We start from the raw sequence: 22,834 nt of genomic DNA, 5'->3' as shown, positions 1-22,834 counted from the left end.
CTGTTTCGCAATGGTCACCCATATAGCCATATTTACACGAGCATGAATATTGGTTGACTTGATCTACACATTCGGCGTCATTTTGACATGGGTTAGATTCGCAATCATCTATATCTTAAATAAACATTTAGAAAATAGTCTGCTTTTTCATTATGCAGATGTTGATGTTTGAAATTTGTTTTAGAATAATAATAATATACATGTATTACATTTCACTTAAGTGTTGTTACATCATTAATTACAAGATACAGGATCTTCAAATGTTTCCTTGTTGAGCGATCTTTTTATTTTGATTTGATTATAGCAACATTCATGTATTCAAAGAATGGCATGTTCCTAAAAGATAACGGGAAAAAGTGACGGGGTGGTTGGGGATTCCAGCACGTTGAGGTCTTGAACATTGAGTACTCCTCAACCCGGTTCTAGGTGGCGTGATGGGTGTTGTATTGTTTCATTTTACCTCATTTACAGACTCAATCAAACCGAGTCTGCAATTTTAATGTAATTTTGTCGTGATTAATGCTTCCGAGGGTTTGCATTGCGTGTTGACCAAGCAGGTCATTTCTTTATTTGAATTCTATAGAATAATGTATTTTGCAATGTTAAGAAACATGATAATATTAGAATGATAGCATATGGCAAAGTCGATCAAGGTCATACCATGAAATTAATGTTATTTAGAAAATAGATGGTAAATCGATGCTGTATAATGCTTACTTGTTTCGCAATGGATGCCGGAAAAGCCATCTTTACACGTACATGAATATTGATTGACGCCATCTATACAAAGTGCATCATTTTGGCATGGGCTGGATTTACACTCATCTATGTCTATAAATGTAACAAAACATTTATCTAGATATACAAATAGGTGAGCAGTGAAAAATATACATTCAATAAAGACATGCCACTAAATGGTGACAAAGAAGACATATCTAGAAAAATGTTGCTCTATGTTGTATGACATGTTTTAAATATGTTCAAAAAACACCACCTTAATATAAAAGCCGAAACGAAATTATATAAAATAAGTGTTAAACGTAATCGTGATGCATACCTATTTCACAATCGGTGCCCGTGTAGCCTTCTTTACACGTACACGAATATTGATTCACGTCATCTTTACATTCGGCTTCATTCTGGCAGGGATTTGATTGGCACTCGTTTATATCTAATAATATTTCATAAAAAAACTTATGAGAAGACAATTTTTGCATTAACCAGTGTTGTCTTTGTCGTTATATATCTGCGTTGAAATTTGTTAAAATATTTACATCAAAACAATCCGTCAAGTTTCTTTAAATTTTGTAGGACTATTGTGACATTAACCACTGAAATTGTGTAACATTCTGCTGTGTGTGTCGCCTAATGTTACGTATACTTGTGAAGCAATGTTTTACATATAAAAGAATAATTATTGCCATTATCGATGCTTCTTAATCATTTTATCATCTTGTAAGCTTGACTTTTAAGTCATACACACTTATACACTGACAATGTGAAAACAGAATTTTGATTAAGATTATATTGGTAGAATTATTCATACCTGTTTCACAATGATTTCCCTCGTAGCCATCTTTACACGTGCATGAATATTGATTGACACCATCTATGCACTTGGCTTCGTTCAAACAAGGGTTCGATTCACACTCATTTATATCTTATGAAGGTAAAACATACATAGATTTTTAAAAAATATATATATTGTTTATGTCGATCTGGATTTCAAAGAAATTCAAAACAATACAAATTTAACGGACTTATAAATTGATGTATAAAATATAAACCGGTGCTATACCTGTTTCACAATGGGTACCTGTGTAGCCGTCTTTACACATACATGAATATTGATTGACTTCGTCAACACACTCGGCGTCGTTCTTACACGGGTTGGATTGACACTCATTTATTTCTATAAATAAATGACAGACATACTTTAAGAATTTTGAGACAAACTATTTTAGCCCTTAAAAATTATCTTAGTGTACTTTGCTATAATTTAGTGTAAACCGATACAAATTTAATGCACACACGATGTTTATACAGATATATTATATGTGCATAAATATGTATATCTTTCTCGATATACAGCTTAATAATATTGAAACGTACGGTCTGTTTTTTAAAATGAATGGAGCATTTAAGAATACTTGTTATACTAATAAATTCATAAAACCGTATACATTACTAATAATAGTAAGTAAAATAACTTTTAATAAATATTACATGTCAGTTTTGTGTACTCATCTTCTGGGCTCTGTGTCAATCTGACCTCGTAGATATTCTAGTTACATACCTCTATTTTTGACAAAAGTTAATGACAAATATATGAAATACGGTTACGATGCATACCTGTTTCACAACGGACGCCTGTGTATCCATCTTTACACGTGCATGAATATTGGTTAACTTTATCGATGCATTCGGCTTCGTTCTGACATGGGTTGGATTGACATTCATTTATATCTGACAATGTAAATTAAAATAAGTATAAAAATAACTGTCTTAAAAATTATCAGTTTAACACCCTATATTGCACTTTAATGAGATCATGTTAGCTATTTCCAAAATTTGTATTATACAACAGTCTTTAAGAAAAAAAATCACAATTAGAAGCTATTTAAGCAGTGTGGTTTATAGATAATCTGTTAACAAATGAAACACAATAAAATGTTTGTATTCCTTTTTAATTTATTAAGAAAGAAAACAATATTAATTAGTTTAATGCAATGGCGTTATTCGATTTCAATTTAGCGTTATAATTTTTATGATATATTGCGATACATACTTGCTTCACAATGGGTACCCGTGTAGCCAGCTTTACATGTACATGAATATTGATTGACATCATCAATGCATTCGGCTTCATTCTGACATGGACTCGATTGACACTCGTTTATTTCTGTTAAAAAAAAAACAAGAACAAGAAAAACACTTATTAAAGAAACATTCCAATAGCATAAAATATAACGTCCGAGAGCTATTTGCAAATTCTTAATAGTAAATCCCTAATTCATGAAATATACTTATGCGATAAGTTGCTTACCTGATTCACAATGGGTGCCAGTGTAGCCAGCTTTACACGTACATGAATATTGATTGATTCCATCAATGCATTCAGCATCATTCTGACACGGACTCGATTGACACTCATTTATATCTGATAATTCAAAACAGAACAAAAATGTTTGAAAAAATGTTTCGAACAAATAAAAATTTCAGACGGACAGATTTACAACATTCTGACATGTGCTCAATAAATTATATTTGATAATGTACAAAATATAAAAAAAACTAGAAATACCGATTTCAACTTTGAAGGAATACAAAATAGTATTTCAAAAGTAAAACAAGCATACAGGCGTCACAATAGTTTACAATTTCAATCAATACGCGATTACGTAAAGAAATGGGAAAGATAGAAATAACTGAAACGATTTTATTGAAGGATTGTGTTTCTACTTTGGTTTCTATTCTCTGACTCATCTGACATTTTGTTGTAAATGTGCCGTACTTTAATTCAAAATTTTACTCCAGTTAATTATAATTGAATAACTAATTAAATTGATAATAATGACAACAAATAGTGTGATGCTTACTTGTTTCACAATAGCTGCCTGTGTATCCATCTTGACACGTACATGAATATTGATTGACGTCATCGATGCATTCGGCTTCATTCTGACAAGGGTTTGATTGACATTCATCTATGTCTAATAATGTATATAATATTTTCTTTAAAAAAACACCGTAGTAAGGAAAACACATTAGAACTTTATTTACTACTCTGGCAGAAATTGTAAAATATAGATAAAGTCCTTTAAAAATACATTCATCAAAACAATTATCACCATTTAGATAAACGAACATTCAATTTACAAACAACAGCAAAATTATAAAAAAAATCTGGTCAAAGTAAGGTAAATATAAGGAAATCCGTATCCATCAAATTGAACAAAATCTCTTCATAGTCAAGTGTTCAAGTCATGTTAAATATGAACTGATATTACGATACCTACTTGTTTCACAATTGGTCCCGGTGTAGCCATCTTTACACGAACATGAATATTGATTGACCTCGTTTCTACATTCGGCTTCATGCTGACATGGATTCGATTGACACTCGTCTATTTCTGATAAAATGTAAGAAAAAGCAAGTTATGTAATATGATAATTATAATAAACGTCTCCTTTATATATTTTATTTGTAAGATTTATTTCAAACCCCTAAAGTATAAAGTTACACGGATACAATGTAATGTTGTTTTACCTGTTTCACAATGTGTGCCAGTGTAGCCAGCTTTACACGTACACGAATATTGATTGATTCCATCAATGCATTCAGCGTCATTCTGACAAAGACTGGATTGACACTCATTTACATCTGGTAATGTAAAACAGAAGTACTGATAAAAAAAACCCCCTACATGTTATTTTCTGGTAAAAAATTTGTTGGTGTCCAAAAGGAAATAAAAACATACAGACTTCAAAGCATTTTAAGTATTTGATAAAAGAAATATGAGGCACATTTATGAAGAGACAAGACTGAAGAAACTTATGAAAACCATAAAATTAAAAGTTCATTTTATCCATAAATATGTCGTTTGTTTTTGTTGTGGTTGCTGTTGTTATTCTATATTTTTTAATCTTATTTGCGAAGCTTTTTAAATTGGTTCCTGGTTTTATTTTGAAACGTCTTATTTAAGCTCAATATTTAAACAAGTGCGTGATTCAATATATCAATTATAGCGCCAAGTCCTGTTTTTAGATTTACCAGTATTGGTGTACCAGTACTGGCGTTACATAAGGAAACATTGTCGTAACCCGATTCGGGCCCGAAAAAAAGCGTTACCTGTAAGGCAAAAAGTTAAACATTACAACATTGCTTCCCTTTACAAATGTTCATTAATCTGATACAAATTTCGTACGTTAGAAAACAACGGTACAATATGTTGTGTTTTAACATCAAATGTTAAGCAAGTTAATGAATTCAGTACTAACTGAATGAATTAATTAATATAAATGATATGTAAATATTCCTACTTGTTTCACAATGAATGCCTGTGTAGCCAGCTTTACACGTGCATGAATACTGATTGACCTCGTCCACGCATTCGGCTTCATTCTGACACGGGTTCGATAGACATTCGTTTATATCTGATGATGTAAATTAATTTGTACATAATGTAATTGAAAGAAAAGCATCCTGTTCCACACGTTTCGCCCTTACGAAGGTGTGAAAGAAATAAAATCAGGTATGAAGTCTACAACAATGAAATAACAAGTTACTTTGCTGTCCGGATATGTAGACAATAAATGAATACAATGAAAAGAAATGGTCCTTTATAAAGAGTCTTCAATATGTACTATAATTTTTTTCTATTTAAATTCATCAAGTACCTGTGTTACGATACCTACTTGTTTCACAATGGGTTCCGGTGTAGCCATCTTTACACGTACATGAATATTCATTCACTTTGTCAGTACAATCAGCTCCGTTCTGACATGGACTCGACTGACACTCGTCTATTTCTGATTAAAATAGATAAGCACTCATACTGAACCTTTTATCAACAAATAACCTGTCATTCATAAAGTATATCCACATGTTCAATGTAATATATCGTAAAGTATGAAGTCACGAATGTTAAAAAATGTACACAATACACAAGGATTGTGTAGGTTCATGTTTCACCATGTTTCCCAGTATAGCCAGCTTTAAACGTACATGAATCACTTTGTCCGTGCATTCGGCTTTTGTTTGATGTTGATTCAATTGACACTCGTCTATCTCTGCTTATAAAAGATTAAACACACAATGTAAAGATTATTTTACTAGACAGGTTCCCTTCGTGACATACATGTACTTATATAGACCTGAACGTGTGTGTAAAATACGTATAATCAAGACTCATAATAATACCTGTTTCACAATGGGTGCCAGTGTAGCCTGCCTTACACGTACATGAATATTGATTGACTCCATCGATGCATTCAGCGTCATTCTGACAAGGACTGGATTGACACTCATCTATATCTGATGATAAAAAAGGTCAAAATGCTGATTGTAAGACCTTACATAGGAACATAATACACAAAAACATCATAAAATCAAATATAAAAAGCTTCTTTTTAATAGAAAACGTGCAAGTACAAAGAAAGGTATATCTTTTTAATTTCTTATTGAAGAAACTGTAGTTCTTTGCAGGTTCTGGATTTTTCAAAAAAGATGAAAATACATTTATTAGAAATAAACATTCATTTGTAGATTCTGGATATTTTAAAACAGATCAGAATACATAAATAGAAAATAAACAAAACTGATAGATGTGACCAAACTAATAAGATGCATACTTGTTTCACAATGGATTCCCGTGTACCCATCTTTGCACGAACATGAATATTGATTGACTTCATCGATGCATTGGGCTTCATTCTGACACGGATTGGATTGACATTCATCTATGTCTAATAATGTTAATAAAAATTTCTTCATTAAGACGAATTAAACTTTCTGTCCATTTTAATCGCCCTATATATAAATTTTCAAATAAGTTAAAACTTTGATTTTTATTCTAAAGATTGTATTTAACCTAAATATTAAAGATTCATATCACATTCACACACACCTTTGTTGGACAATTATACTAACAATAAATAATGAAATTGTGTTCCGATTTGCTCAAATAAGGGAATAAATACAAATCAATCTAAACAAGATATGTTTGTTAAACATGTATGCCCCCTATCAGCAGCCAATTAGTCATGTGATAAGGTTATTATGCATGACGTCTGACCCAGTGATCAAACAATTAATAAGGGTTATAAAGTATCTACTGGTCATGACCTTGACCTTTGACCCCTTGACCCAAAACTCAATAGGGGTCATCTGCTGGTCACGACCAATCATCATACAAAGTTTGAAGTTCCTAGGCCTAGGCGTTTTTAGTAAATTGATCAGAAACCGTTTTTACCTACAAGGTCAATGTGACCTTGACCTTTGACCCCTTGACCCCAAAATCAATAGGGGTCATCTGCTGGTCATGACCAATCACCATGCCAAGTTTGAAGTTCTTAGGCCTAAGGGTTCTCTTATTATTGATCGGAAACCGTTTTAACATACAAGGTCAATGTGACCTTGACCTTTGACCCCAAAATCAATAGGGGTCATCTGCTGGTCATGACCAATCACCATGCCAAGTTTGAAGTTTCTAGGCCGAAGCGTTCTTTAGTTATTGATCAGAAACCGTTTTTACTTACAAGGTCATTGTGACCTTGACCTTTGACCCCTTGATCCCAAAATCAATAGGAGTAATCTGCTGGTCATGACAAATCACCATACCAAGTTTGAAGTTCCTAGGCCTAAGCGTTCTTGAGTTATTGATCAGAAACCGTTTTTACTTAAAAGGTCAATGTGACCTTGACCTTTGACCCCTTCACCTAAAACTCAATAGGGGTCATCTGCTGGTCATGACCAATCATCACACAAAGTTTGAAGTTCCTAGGCCTAAGCGTTTTTAGTTAATTGATCGGAAACCGTTTTTACCTACAAGGTCAATGTGACCTTGACCTTTGACCCCTTGATCCCAAAATCAATAGGAGTAATCTGCTGGTCATGACAAATCACCATACCAAGTTTGAAGTTCCTAGGCCTAAGCGTTCTTGAGTTATTGATCAGAAACCGTTTTTACTTAAAAGGTCAATGTGACCTTGACCTTTGACCCCTTCACCTAAAACTCAATAGGGGTCATCTGCTGGTCATGACCAATCATCACACAAAGTTTGAAGTTCCTAGGCCTAAGCGTTTTTAGTTAATTGATCGGAAACCGTTTTTACCTACAAGGTCAATGTGACCTTGACCTTTGACCCCTTGACCCCAAAATCAATAGGTCATCTGCTGGTCATGACCAATCACCATACCAAGTTTGAAGTTCCTAGGCATAAGGGTTTTTAAGTTATTGATCCGAAAGCATTTTTACCTACAAGGTCAATGTAACCTTGACCTTTGACCCCTAGACCCCAAAATCAATAGGGGTCATCTACTGATCATGACCAATCACCAACTCAAGTTTGAAGTCCCTAGGCCTAAGGGTTCTTTCATTATTGATCGGAAACCGTTTTTACCTACAAGGTCAATGTGACCTTGACCTTTGACCCCTTAACGCCAAAATCAATAGGGGTCATCTGATTGGTCATAACCAATCACCATACCAAGTTTGAAGTTCCTAGGCCTAAGGGTTCTTTTGTTATTGATCAGAAACCTTTTTTTATTTAAAAGGTCAATGTGACCTTGACCTTTGACCCCAAAATCTATACGGGTCATCTACGGATCATGACCAATCACCATACCAAGTTTGAAGTTCCTAGGCCTTAAGGTTCTTTAGTTATTGATAGGAAACCGTTTTTACCTACAAGGTCAATGTGACCTTGACCTTTGACCCCTTGACCCCAAAATCAATAGGGGTCATCTACTGATCATGACCAATCACCATACCAAGTTTGATGTTCCTAGGCCTTAAGGTTCTTTAGTTATTGATCGGAAACCGTTTTTACCTACAAGGTCAATGTGACCTTGACCTTTGACCCCTTGACCCCAAAATCAATAGGGATCATCTACTGATCATGACCAATCACCATACCAAGTTTGATGTTCCTAAGCCTTAAGGTTCTTTAGGTATTGATCGGAAACCGTTTTTGCTTTCAAGGTCAATGTGACCTTGACCTTTGACCCCTTGACTCCAAAATCAATAGGGGTCATCTACTGATCATGACCAATCACCATACCAAGTTTGAAGTTCCTAGGCCTTAAGGTTCTTTAGTTATTGATCGGAAACCGTTTTTGCTTTCAAGGTCAATGTGACCTTGACCTTTGACCCCTTGACCCCAAACTCAATAGGGGTCATCTACTGGTCATGACCAATCACCATAACAAGTTTGAAGTTCCTAGGCCTTAAGGTTCTTTAGTTATTGATCGGAAACCGTTTTTGCTTTCAAGGTCAATGTGACCTTGACCTTTGACCCCTTGAACCCAAAATCAATAGGGGTCATCTACTGGTCATGACCAATCACCATACCAAGTTTGAAGTTCCTAGGCCTAAGGGTTCTTTAGTTATCACTCGGAAACCATTTGGTCTACGGACCGACGGACCGACGGACCGACAAGTGCATTTTTTTCAAAATGGGGGCATAATTAATTGAATCATGGCACCTACTTGTTTCACAGTGGGTCCCAATGTATCCAGGTTTACACGTGCATGAATATTGATTGACATCATCTTTACATTCGGCTTCATTCTGACACGGACTGGATTCACACTCATTTATATCTGAAAATATAACGAAGTTCTGTAATCAGGATGGTTTTCAATAAATCATCATCATCATCATTGTCATCTTCATTTTATTATTAATTAATTTACCCTTATGACTGGATTCACATTCATTTATATCTGAAAATTTCATCTTTTTATTATTCAAACAGTTTTTCAATAAATCATCATTATTGTCATTGTAATCTTCATTTTATTATTAAATTATCATTATGACTGGATTCACATTCATTTATATCTGAAAATTATATCCATTTATTATTAAAACATTATTATTGCACTGAATTGTACACATGTTTGATTTTCGCAAGATTATGCTATTGATACTGCAAACACTTTTTAATTGTTTTTAGCACTCACGTTGATAAAACACAAATACTTAATACCTATTTCACAGTGAGTTCCATTATAGCCATCTGCACAAGTACATTTATAGGAATTGACAAAATCCATACAAGTACCATCATGTTGACACGGGTACGGTACACAATCATTGGTATCTAAGAAAAATCAAACAACCACAATTAGTACTTCAGTACAATGCATGAGCTTTATAAGAGAATGCTCTATGTTCACGCATGTATGTACCAACAAAATTGTACACATATTAAACAGCATTATGTTTACTACAGTACTTACTATTGGCTATATGAAAGTTCTCCAAATGTTTACTTAATTCAAAATGATATATATCATTGGAATCATAACGGTATTTAAATGTGCATCATTAGTTTGGATACGATATATGTCCAAAGACAGGCAAGTGCCAAACGAACCATCGAATCTTGTCGAATGATGTCTTGAAATATATTTTGTGTCCAATAAGATATTTTCCTTAAAGCATATTCATAATATATACCTATTTCACAATTTTGTCCTTCATATCCCTCCAAACAGGTACACACATAGCCAGTAAATATATCAGTACAGTTCCCATATTGACAAGGATCCGACAAACATTCGTCTATCTCTTAAATAGAAAAGATACATCGCATATTATTTCATTACATACTGTTATTTCAAACGATGATAACTTTGTTAGATTAAAAGCAAAGATAAATGACAACAAGTCCTTTTCACACGAGTATACAGATCTATCAAAAAAAAAATTTAAAGTTCAAATTATTATTTATTCAAATGTTGGTCATTGAACGACGTCTTTCCTTGTTGACCATGTTCACAATTCAACAAATCAACCATACAGCCACTATCGAGCCAGTCAACCAACCAGACAAACAAGAAAACTCAAGAAATGTAAACAGAAATCAGACACTGAATCTATCATATAGTACAAATGTCACTTTTTAAGATTACCAGTATCGCACGTGGCGCCCCCATAGCCATCAACACATGTACAATTGTACCCATTGACCTGATCTACGCACAAACCCCCATTCGTACATGGCTGAGATAAACATTCGTCTATATCTGAAAGAAAAAGGGAAATGTTTATTTTGTCAAATGCAGTACTGCAAAAGTTGCCCCGTTTTTCACTCAAGTGTTGTTCAATTTTCTGTCTTTTCGGGATCATTGATTCCAGCACATTTAGTATAATAATTGAAGATTTCATACCGCTTAAACCAGTTCCATGGACGTGAGAGATGATGAGATTTAAATCAGACCTGTCTAATGCTGTTGTTATTCGTCGCTTCCGAGGGTTCTGCCCTTTTCCAGCTTTATATATGCCTAGACATTATTGATTGTAAATCAAGACCGATGTCTTCGTTCAGCTTACTTTTTGAAAGGCATTAATATAAAATATACAATTTATAAGCAAAAATAAATAATATACAAAGAGTAGTATAAAAATAGTATATAAATAACACATGGGTTTGTGGGTAACAGTAAAAATATCATCCCGAGGAAAATACTGTTACCCGAGGCGTAGCCGAGGGTAACAGTATTTTTACGAGGGATGATATTTTTACTGTTACTCACAAACCCATGTGTTATTTATTTTATTACCACGAACAAAAATACTGAGATGATCTGAAATTGTCAATTTAAATCTAACTGTAACAAAAATAAACCAAGAATAACAATAACTAAACTGTCCTTATCTTTTAAGTTTTAAGTGTACTTTACCGTAGGCCTACTTGAGAAGTTTTCTTTTTCTTTCATTCTTTAAGCAAGTGATGATATCTACAAATCATAAACATACAATAAGCTAGGTTTTATTTAGGAAACAAAACACTAACCCATTTACACGGTTATGATCTGTGAAATCGGATCCTTCTGTTTCCAGAATATTCTTAGCATGGTTTTTGACAAAATAACGATGATATCCTATGTCCACCATATCTGTAACGTTTCACTGACTAAATTTGTTAAATAATCCTTTGTTGCATGCTTAAATCGTCTGTATGTTCCAGTTTGACACATTATTTACATTGCAATTACTTCCGTTGAAAACGGATGTTCACTTTTCGACTATTCAGCAAAAAGATATTTTATACGCGAAAAGCTCACCAGGGTGCAAACAACTAAATTTTATGAGTGTCATAGGGACTCAAGAGGAGAAATTGATGTCCTATCGGGGTTAAACTTTGAAAATAAGAATGAATCGAGAACAAAATGGCGGCCATTTCATTTCATTTTATTTAGGAAATAGACCACGTGACCTCTTAAAAAATACTGTTACCTATGTAACAGTACAAAATTCTTAGTCACGTGGTACACTTGCATTAACAGTAAAAATAACTCCCAGAGGCCTATGGGAAATTAGCATTACGAAAAAAGTGAGGGGTAATAATAGTATATAACACCAACCTGTTTCACAAACATCACCAGTGTAACCTTGTCTACAGTTGCAACTGAATCCATTCACTTTATCCACACATTCACCTCCAGTCCCGCATGGGTTTTCTACACAATCGTCTATATCTGAAAACAATATAAACATACCTAACCAAATCATCATCGTACCATGGTCAAATGTTGGAAAAGAAAATATTTCCAGCGCTGCTCTTATCACGCATTATCCATGTGCTCACGTTGCAAATATAATATTTGTGTGCATTTTTTGTGAAAGAAAACGTAACTAAATGATTAGTTTAGCAGAAACGACTTAAATGCGCTGTAAATTATGATTTTTTAGATATGCTTAACAATTTTACCAGTTTCGCAGCTTTGACCTTCATATCCATCCGAGCAATTGCAAATGTATCCATTGACAACATCAACGCACGTGCCGTTATTCTTACAAGGAAGTGACAAACATTCATCTATATCTTAAAGTTTAAAAATAATCAAAGTTTACCTGTCATACAGTATATCATACTAATTTATAACACATTTCAAATGACACATTTAGAAAAATGCGTTCTTTTAAGACAGAAAATATTATAACATTATTTAAAAGAAAATCAAAACAGTGATGTTACTGTGTAAAAACGAATTATAAGGGCCTGTCGGCATATTTTCTTTTACTTAATTTCGTGGCATTTCGCTTGTGAATACCATTACGATGAAAATCATAAAAATTAAGGGGCTACCTGTTTCGCAAGTACTTCCTGTATATCCTGCAGTACAATCACATGCATGTTGGTTGTCACGATAGGCACAAGTTCCTCCATTCAAACACTGGTTGTACTCTGAAATACAGTGAAGCTAGTTATGTCAATGGCTAAATGATTGTTACAAAATGAAGCATAAGCTTTTATTGCATACAGATCAAGCCGGTGCAAGGGAGCGTGAGGGATGTTGCATGTTTTCATTATCCCTCATGAACAGACTGAAACAAACCAGGTCCGCAATGTAATGTAATATATGAGCATGTATTTGAGACGCATTATTCACAATATCTTAAATAATGACGTGACACAAATTAACTAAATATATATTTACGAAAATTGCTGAAAAAAAGCAAAAGCGGCTTCGGGTTTATTCGACATTATCCGGCATTAGTCGACATTTTCAGACTGATAAGGTTTTGTTATCCCTAAGCAATTGTCAAAGTGAAAAACATATATAAACATTTGATTAAATTCCGAGCATTTATAACGCATCACCCCATGTTTATGCGTCAATGAAAATATGTCATCCATTTAACAGATATAACGAATTAGAAACAGTTAATCATTTCCATTTCACCAGGTTCAATGAACAAGAAAGTATGCTGCTTTCTTTTCACCAAATTTTGTGATCAACTGTTAATAATATCCATTTGTCAAGACATAATGAATAAAAAAATGTATGTTGCTTCTTAATGAGCATAGCAAATATTGATCTGTTTTATGTGTAAATATGAAATTTCGAGTGAGCCACTCGTGTAAATATTGTATTTGAAGTAAACGATATCAAATGAACTAACATCTTACACAGTTATAATACCTCCAACACCACTAATACCTCAATTTTACCGGACTTGATGCTGCCACTCCACTCAAAGAATAAGATGCTATTTCATTTCACCTGACTCGATAAATAAGAAACAGTTTCTTGCTTTTGTTTAATATGATTTAACAAATAAGAAACTTTATGTAACAGTTGCTATTAACATATCGCAAATTATTTTAAATAATAGTCACCATAATTATAATCATCATAATAACTTATAGAATAGTTGAATAAATATATAAAGAAGTACCTGTCCAGTTTCGAGCATTTTCAGTTGAGTTACAAAACATGCAACTTGTCATTGACACTTCCCCTTCATAGAAACACTGACCCTCGATGAAACAAAAGTTGTCCTTTAAAAATGAATAAAAGAAAGTATATATGGGAGACTGATAAAATTGTATTTAGCATGCGATAAGTAATATATTTTGAAAAAGTTAAAAATTGAGGACTGTACAGGATTGTCTATAATCCATAATTATTGAAATCTATTATACACGTTAAATAAAAACCTTGAATTTTATAAACGTATTAAAGTGATATTTTACTATTGTTTCATTGTCAAGTTGACCTTAAAGGACTATATTTTTCAGCTGACATTGGAAGATGTTCATGATGAAATAAAAATCGTTTCAATTACTATTTACTCTTGTATGGGCATTATGCCACTTTAACGCAACATGTTTAAAATAATTGTATTTTCTAATTTGTTTCAATGAGTTTAATAAATGCAATATAAAAAGAGACTCATGTAAGATCTTCTGTCAACAAATTTATTATTCATATGAAAATAAAAAACACACCATTTTTAATAAGGAAATTGAAATGCGTATTTAAATACTATGTTTTATCAATTTACCTTAAGAGTAACCACATAATTTGTTCCATTTATATAAACATCATGACACGTTGTATCATACACATAAACTGTTTGTGGATCTCCAAAGTTGTTTCCGTCATTGCTTGCGGAGAACCTATACACGTGAACATAATCTGTCATTTCCGATGACAAATCTTCTTGTTCGGATGTTAAGCAACACGTGCCTGTGAAAATATCTTCATATCCACCCTTTTCTTTATAGCTCTCAACTAAAGTTTGTTCTTGACCAGTTTTATTTATCTGGAAATTTAAAACAGAATAACAGTGAGGCGAGAATATAAATCCTACAGAACAAGTTTAAACATTTAAAAATTATATTGTTCATTTTTTCTGTGTACATATGAAAGTAATATAAACTTGACCCTTAGAAAAATAAATTCATTTAAATGAATTATGCACAATAAAATTGGACAACTCGATAGAAAAACTTAAAATGTTATTATTGAAAAGTCTTGTTTCACAAAATGTCTGGAAAGGGAGCAATGAAAGCCCAATTTATTAAAATTATAACAAAACACAACTATTTATGCAACATAAATATCATGTTATTCCCAATGTTACGTATTTAAGCGGTATTCAGATATTCAGAAAAAAACTGATATATCGATCTTACAAAGTTCTTCAACAATTGTATGTACTTCTGTAACAGATCGGCATCCATGCTGATTAAAAAACACAGACTTTTCAATACATATAAATATGCACTAAATCTTGATTGAACGGATGCAAAATTTTGGTAGATAAAGCCATTAAAAATTTTTAAAAACAAATAACATTTCTTTTAGTATTACTGTATGGAATTACCCTGGAAATAGATATTTGACAATAGAATCCATCAAAGATGTTATCTGTTCGAATAGTAAAACAAGTGCAGTCAGAAGAATTGGCTTTGTCACATTCCCCTCCGCCTTGGATATCTTCTATTACCACAGGCACACGTAGATCATAACTGCAGTCAGATCCCCTGTACCAGGTTGTACAGTTACACTCACCTGGAAATTAAAAAGAAGTCGTCTTGCCAATATCAAAATTGTTTGATATGAGTAGTACAATTTGAACAAGATAGGTTACAAAATGAATCTGAAAATGAAACTAAAACAATCATAATATTTTCAAGAAAGAAAATCATGTGATAGAAATATACGAACGGAACAAGTATTCATATATCTATAATTGTTGTAATAAACTGTGTGTTATTTTACACATAAACACAAAAAAAGATTTACTATAAGATCAAAAACATCATAATATATCATTAATCACATTTGTCTCACTAAAAATGACGTGAAAGTAGGACTTATTGGTACAGAAATAAGGATGCAGCAATTTTGTTCTGTTGATATGGGATAAAATACAGCAAACCTGTGTCTAGACACAATCCATTGCCACTGCAATTACCCACACAGGTTTGTTTTAGGAATATTTCTACATCATCAGTTTTGTTTGCGACATACACCGGATTCAGGTCCAAAATCGTTTTTGCTATTGTGTTGACAGCATCGACATGCACACTCGCCCAAGATTTGTCGTTTGATTCCTGCAATCAATAAATGGTGTGAATATCTTAATTACTAATATTGAAATGGCAACCTATCCTACCGGTTTACCGAAAATACATCTGCCAAATAATTCACTGTTTTAAAGTTACATTTTTAAACATCTTAAGCGAATCATTAAGTAATCACTTAAATGATTTTATTTACATTCTTGACAAGTGTAATTACTATATGTGTTGCAATGGATCATTTGGTAAATTTAATTGATAAACAAATAAATAGTTCTACTCAGATGCGCAAGTATGTCTTTTGACCCATGCGACTCAAGGTCAGTGGAAATTTAAATAAACAACCAATTTGCTCATTTGATCAAAGTGAACGGACGTGTGCTTTATATTTATAGTACGTATATATAAAACATGTAAAAGACACCAAGATAATGAAGAAATAGCATATTCTATTCAAAATAGTCTCTGTTTGAAAACATTATTTAAAGAGTATTAACTCATGCCAGACAAAAAGAAATTCTTAATATCAGTTTGTTAACAAAATATTAATCAATCTATCAGTTACATAATGTTTCAAAGAAATAATAACTTTTGAGTGGACATAATCAATATAAACATTTGAGTGGAAACAATCAATATAAACATTTGAGTGGAAACAATCAATATAAACATTTGAGTGGAAACAATCAATATAAACATTTGAGTGGAAACAATCAATATAAACATTTGAGTGGAAACAATCAATATAAAATAGCAGCTTGTTTGTAATATTATCGTGAATTCGATTCTGCAAGATAAAGGAAAATCAATAAAATTGACATAAAAATATGAGATACCATGTGAAAAAAAAACACAAATTCAATACTGATCATAATTACCTGTACGTCAAAAATACACTGTCTTATAACTTCTTCAGGGTCTTCACCTGCAGTTTTATCTGGCATTTCCCTGATGGCCGGACTTGAGTAAATTGACTCTCGACATATTGTCTTAGCTTCATCAGCTGTTATATTAGTTTCTTCTGTACTTCGCTGAAAACACGGAATAGTATGATATTAAGTTACCGCCTCTCGTATTTTTAAATCCAAATTTCTCTGAAGGTTTTGGATATAAATATAGAAAGAAAAAAATAGTATTTTTATTTGAGGTGATAAATGGTATAAAGGTAATCAAATGATTTTAAACAGAATTATTTTATTGTTTTTATAATCAGAATAAACTGTCTTGGAATAAAAGAGTATGCTGCTAATTAAAGTAGCATGTGCCATTCGCTTTTTTTGCGAATATACAAACATATTTCTTTCATTCTTCCATGCAGGTTTTTTTCAATTTCATTTTCAAAATTAAAATATCAATTTTTGCAGCAGATAAATAACTTTAAATATTCTAATAAGTTACTATAACCTAGGACAAAAAAAAATGGCATGCATCTTAATGATTTTATATGGATAACCTGTACAGGAAATAAAACTTGATAGTAATGTACAAATCAAACCAAACTGTCTAATTATTTGAGGCATTTTCCTGACTAGCATACACCAATCAGTATGTAAACAACAAAAATGATTTTTGATGTTCGCGAGAACATATGTTGCAATTTTGTTTGTAATAAGGCTTTTAAAAATTCAATAAATAACTTTTTTATATTTAAATATCATTATAACGTGTGTACATGTATTTGAATAAGAAATCATTTAGAACACTGTTTAAGACGTTGAAAGTAAATCCATGAAAAAGAATGTAATACAAAATATTGCTTGTCTGTACGTTTTAAGACTAACCTTTACGATTACAGGTCTGGATGTCTGCATTAACTTATAGAGACGATCTATTTCTTGCTGATGCTTTTCAGCTCCCATCTCACGTTTCTTTCGGCTGTGTATGTCGCACTTTTTCTTTGTTATTGAATTTGCTGTTCGACCACATTCACGTCGCTTTTGCACAGTACAAATACCGTCTACACAACGACACGTCACTTCATTCCTAGCAGCCCAATTTTCTAAGACACGTTTAGACAGCGTGAACAGGTTGATATTTCCCGGCAACCTTCATAAAAGACCATAACATTATATCTTATGCATTTATATCTTTGCATTGCTGTGTAATATAAAATACGTCCAGAAAAGTATAAATATGAATATCAACAAAAAAGTTATTCAATGATTTGCTTGAAAACGATTTGGTGAATATTAAAAACAGACTATACCTCCAGCTTTCAGAAAACCTGTAATCGTTGTTATTGCTTGCTTGGGTCCCATCTTTTAATACGAAATCATTATTCGGATCCCCATCAAAGTTTCCGCATAATCCCTGTGTGTTCCCAAGATCTTTTGGTGACATAATTATATCAATATTCATAGTGTTCTGGTAATATCCCCCGAGTAAATTTACAATAACTTGCGTTCCGGTTGGTGTGATTATCTAAAAAGAAATCACTTTGAAAACTATCAAAATATTACCAGAATCATGAAAAAACGCAAATCAGAATTAAAGTGGCATTATGTTTATACATTATAAATCGTGTGAGTGCAAGTTAATGTCAAATAAGTTTGAATTTTGCAATAATTCTTATTTCTAATTTTATAATCAACTGTTAATGATTATATAATAACCCACGTTGCACGTGGGAGTTTCTACAGATATTTTTTTCAGAATTCGGATGTGTTCAATTGGCAAAGACAGTAGAACAGTCTAATTAGGCAATTTCTATATTTCATCCTAAACTTTTCTAATTACCATAATTAGTAAATTAACCATCAAAATGATCAATTCTTTGAAATATCTCTGATTGAACTGAACTTCGCAACGACAGAAAAAAAGCGCATGAGTTTGCATGAAACCATAACATATTAAGATATGGAAAGCATAATTCACTATTAAAGTATTACCTTATAAGTTGCATCATTTAACTTTTCTACTTGAATAATTCCACCATCATCACAACTGACGAAGTCGAGGAAGTTTATTGTTCCACAGCGGTTGATCATAAATACATCAGCACCAGCACGAACGGCAATAGCACATGCGCAAACTGGTCCCCTACCACCACCAAAGCAGTATTTCGTTCTTTCCTGTACCTTTTTACCAATAAAACATCAAATAATTCTTTTATCAATAATTATCAAAAAGCAATCGAAAAAGTCAATTTAAGCAAATAATAATTTTATCAAAATACTTTACCAGAAAACAATGTTGTTTTTCTTTACATTTTCAGAGAAAATAAAAATCTATCTCTCTTGATATAAACAGTAAAAAGAAAATAGAAAATACTAACTTCAATGTCACTGCTTTTGTGTTGAAACAACATGTAATATCCTTCTCTTTGGTTTTCATACGACCTTCAAGAAGAATGGATGATATGACAATGACAATTCACGAATTTAAAGACAATTCTTGTCTTTTGTCGGAAAAAAATATTAATTTGCGAAACTTATCTACGAATAATTAGATGTGCTCTTAAGCTAGTAATTCATTAGACAAACACGAATAAAGGAAAAATCTTGCGACAAAACTGACTTATTGAAATTTAAACCTTAAAAAGAGCTAAATAAAAAAACGTCAAGAAAAGATAACTATATTTCCACATAACAAAATAACATAAAATAAAATTAAATAGCACAAAATACCTTCCATCACCAGTTCTCATGTGTGGATCCACGTGCGAGTAGCACATTTTGTTTTGATATGTTCCAGTATCAGTCACTTTCACCTATTATAACCAATAATCACATACATTGTATATTAGACGAGAATCCTATAGCTAATTGTGTAATCATTTGTTCGCATTTATTCAAAATACAATATAATTATAAAAAGCAAATATAAAAGCCGAATAACATACAAAAATCATAGTAAAATTTATTTTTGTGTGCAAAAGAATAAATAAATAAAATAAAAAATAAAATAAAAATAAGAAATTATTTTTTTTAAATTAAACAATATTCACTGTTACGTTTAATTCAAAGAAACGGATTACTTAAAGAATTACATGGAAGGCGGTACGATATTCCAATTATTTGTATACAATTATAATATACCAAGCACTTCAATTTGGATGATAACAAAGTCTGTATTATTATAACATTATTTTGAGAAGAACTAAGTTATTCTTGTTTTAAGCACACGACACAAACATGACACAAGCGGATTAAACTGCTTCATTTTTCAGATAAACATGTCATCGAAATCGTTACAGAATGAAGGAGATATGCATACCTTGATATTTTCAATTGTGTATCCTTTCCATATTGCATGATCTACCGTACTTCCTATTTGTACACGAACACCAAACTCTTTCCCGTCATCATAATTACTATCAACAGTAGAAACTCGAAATTTATATTTCTTATTAGAGTCCCACGAATCTTTCTTTTGCAGAGTCTTGGGAAAAATCAAAACGAAGCGAATTAGCAATATGATAAGAACGATAGTTGACCGAATGTTAACACTAAGCAAATTAGAGATGTTTCTGCAGCAGTTATGTCATTATTATATCACAGTTAATTACAACTAGATTTAATATCTTGCTGGAGAAATAAAATGATACCTTATTTAATATTAGCTACATGTATCAAGAACCTCACTTTCATTTACTCTGATCTGATTTATTTTTAATGTTTCAAACCTGGTCAATCAGATTTAAGTCAAAGTATAAAAACAAAGATATCGAGTCAATCTAAAGAATTGTTATGGAAATGAGGTTTCTTCTAGTGTTTTTTTTTTTGTTTGATATCCTGATTGCAATAGCTTCTTTGTTAATAATAGCAGAAATAAATACTGCATTCTTGTTAAATTTATTTAACTAGAGAACAAAAAGTATTGCTCATGATGGTCCTACTTGTATTTGGTTTGTGCACATATCATCATTATCAGCGTTAACCGCAGATATTCCAGCTTCACATGGGTGTTCACTCAGATTACCATCGTATAAAGACACTGTAGTGGAACAAGACGTGGCTTCACCCTCAATATACCTGCATCCCATGGGAACAGTTTGTTGTACTGTAACTTCCTCAAAACTGCTTTTACTGACGGTTATTTCTTCTGATGAAGTCTTTAAATTTAAGCATTTCACAAATAAACATCTAATTACCAAGATTCGTGTGATAACATATTATGGTACATTTTTTATTTGCTGTTTCTAAAATACTCGTAAAACTAGCCATTTGTAAAAGATCTCATTATGAAGTTACACGAATGATATACATGTAAAGTCATATGTTACCGATGTCTGTGCTTCTAACTGATTACTTTTATTCTTTTATATATTTCATCATATTTCTAAATTAAAATTGGTAACATCATTTGTTATTTAGTTATAAATGGCATGTATTTATATTAAGAAATGGCAGCAATATCATTTACAATACCAGCTTTTTTGTCTATTTGATGTAATGACTTTTTATCAATTGTTTCTCTTCAAGACAATGTTCACCATTGTTCTTTAATGCTTTCGTATACTTACCTGAAATCCAGCATAGAACGATTGACTGAAAGTCTCACTTGATTCTGCTGTTTCATTGACTTCTATCACTCCACATTTTACCTGTAGTCATGTTACAACCTCTTGTAATTTATAAACATTATTTAATGAATATAGTTCTTAAACTACTTCGCATTATAATAGTCATTTCATGTATATAACAATATTTACCAAGAATAAAGATAAGAATAATAGTTCCTTTAATAGTAGTACAATGATAAAAATTGCAGACTCGGTTTGATGAATAAAAAGTATGTTTCAGAGAGGAAATGGAATGTTGTACATCACCCATGACCTCTAGTAGTATTTTCATTACATTAACATACAATAAGTATGATCACCTCTTTTGATTTTTTATGTATCACTTACATATACGTATTTTCGATAGGTCAATTTATGTTTATGTTTTGAAAGCCCGTGTACATGTTTTTTTTTATTTTACTTTACTCTCTGTCCCAGATATATTTTTGCAAACATTCAATATCAATGTTTCACATAAGAATACATTATTTCTATTTTCATCTACATATACCTCAAAGCCGAGACCATCTACGCCCATATCTTTTTCATTCAAAGCTAATTCTTCAGCAACTGTTGATGGTCCGTATTCTTTAATAAACACATTATTAATGTACCTGAAAATGTTAGATAAAAATGGCTTCTTATTTACAATCAATCATGTTTGAACTTCATTTTAGGGCACTGCCAACACAACTTTAATATATTTGATGTCTTGGTGTTATTGTGACAGCTTTTACTTTTGTTGTTATTGTTTTTGATGATCCTTTTGATTTTCCTTTATCTAATACCTTCCTCCGTATCATATTTTTATTCGAAATTATGATAAATTAAGTGAATCGACAACAGTTTCCTATCGCCTACTCATTTGAGTGTGTTTAGCAAGGGTAAACTACGTTAGTATTTTAGGTCTCTATGTAAGAACAGTGCTTGAAAGGGAAACATTTGAAAAAAGCTTAGTCATGTGACAACCAACTGACTTTTCAAGTAACATGTCTTAAAACCGACAAGAAAGCATCAAGTATATCAGAGCTAGATAAAAACTAAATCCCCCCCCCCCCCCCTAAAGTGGAGGCACAAAAATGTAAAAATGTATTGTTCCATCTGTCAAAAGTATATACATTGTTCCAAAAGCAGAAGTTAATAGAGTAAACAAATTATTAGTTTAATTTGTAAACAATTTGTTTACTGTATAAGTACAAAATGTACTCTTACCAATATAAATTTAAAATGATAATTTTGTTTGAAAGCCGGGGTGAAGAAATCGGAAGCATTATTCACAA

The 22,834-nt window shown here is 32.1% G+C and overlaps 1 protein-coding gene across 1 annotated transcript in view; it reads right to left on the bottom strand.

Moving 5' to 3' along the window:
- The window catches only part of LOC132756236 (neurogenic locus Notch protein-like), a gene marked incomplete at its 3' end in the record, with an annotated part of 31,261 nt that overhangs the window by 5,790 nt on the left and 2,637 nt on the right, over positions 1 to 22,834 (bottom strand). Inside the window, exons 5-40 of the mRNA XM_060747252.1 lie at positions 22,066 to 22,168; positions 21,516 to 21,596; positions 20,889 to 21,104; positions 20,267 to 20,431; positions 19,678 to 19,760; positions 19,326 to 19,389; positions 18,940 to 19,128; positions 18,258 to 18,472; positions 17,833 to 18,097; positions 16,930 to 17,082; positions 15,910 to 16,084; positions 15,352 to 15,539; positions 14,527 to 14,787; positions 13,918 to 14,020; positions 12,824 to 12,922; positions 12,446 to 12,559; positions 12,099 to 12,212; positions 10,644 to 10,757; positions 10,189 to 10,299; positions 9,716 to 9,829; positions 9,213 to 9,326; positions 6,355 to 6,468; positions 5,924 to 6,037; positions 5,419 to 5,532; positions 5,044 to 5,157; positions 4,271 to 4,384; positions 4,020 to 4,133; positions 3,600 to 3,713; positions 3,047 to 3,160; positions 2,789 to 2,902; positions 2,353 to 2,466; positions 1,799 to 1,912; positions 1,547 to 1,660; positions 1,058 to 1,171; positions 718 to 831; positions 1 to 114 (exon numbers count right to left, since the gene is read on the bottom strand). Of these exons, the coding sequence (XP_060603235.1) occupies positions 1 to 114; positions 718 to 831; positions 1,058 to 1,171; positions 1,547 to 1,660; positions 1,799 to 1,912; positions 2,353 to 2,466; positions 2,789 to 2,902; positions 3,047 to 3,160; positions 3,600 to 3,713; positions 4,020 to 4,133; positions 4,271 to 4,384; positions 5,044 to 5,157; positions 5,419 to 5,532; positions 5,924 to 6,037; positions 6,355 to 6,468; positions 9,213 to 9,326; positions 9,716 to 9,829; positions 10,189 to 10,299; positions 10,644 to 10,757; positions 12,099 to 12,212; positions 12,446 to 12,559; positions 12,824 to 12,922; positions 13,918 to 14,020; positions 14,527 to 14,787; positions 15,352 to 15,539; positions 15,910 to 16,084; positions 16,930 to 17,082; positions 17,833 to 18,097; positions 18,258 to 18,472; positions 18,940 to 19,128; positions 19,326 to 19,389; positions 19,678 to 19,760; positions 20,267 to 20,431; positions 20,889 to 21,104; positions 21,516 to 21,596; positions 22,066 to 22,168 (4,751 nt within the window). The remainder of the gene's footprint in view (positions 115 to 717; positions 832 to 1,057; positions 1,172 to 1,546; positions 1,661 to 1,798; positions 1,913 to 2,352; positions 2,467 to 2,788; positions 2,903 to 3,046; positions 3,161 to 3,599; positions 3,714 to 4,019; positions 4,134 to 4,270; positions 4,385 to 5,043; positions 5,158 to 5,418; positions 5,533 to 5,923; positions 6,038 to 6,354; positions 6,469 to 9,212; positions 9,327 to 9,715; positions 9,830 to 10,188; positions 10,300 to 10,643; positions 10,758 to 12,098; positions 12,213 to 12,445; positions 12,560 to 12,823; positions 12,923 to 13,917; positions 14,021 to 14,526; positions 14,788 to 15,351; positions 15,540 to 15,909; positions 16,085 to 16,929; positions 17,083 to 17,832; positions 18,098 to 18,257; positions 18,473 to 18,939; positions 19,129 to 19,325; positions 19,390 to 19,677; positions 19,761 to 20,266; positions 20,432 to 20,888; positions 21,105 to 21,515; positions 21,597 to 22,065; positions 22,169 to 22,834) is intronic.

This window comes from Ruditapes philippinarum, unplaced genomic scaffold (genome assembly GCF_026571515.1).
Source record: "Ruditapes philippinarum isolate M1 unplaced genomic scaffold, ASM2657151v2 ctg3134_1_1_1_1, whole genome shotgun sequence".
Taxonomy (NCBI): domain Eukaryota; kingdom Metazoa; phylum Mollusca; class Bivalvia; order Venerida; family Veneridae; genus Ruditapes; species Ruditapes philippinarum.
Note: the sequence above shows the minus strand (reverse complement) of the source record. Positions and strands in the feature narration are given on the sequence as shown.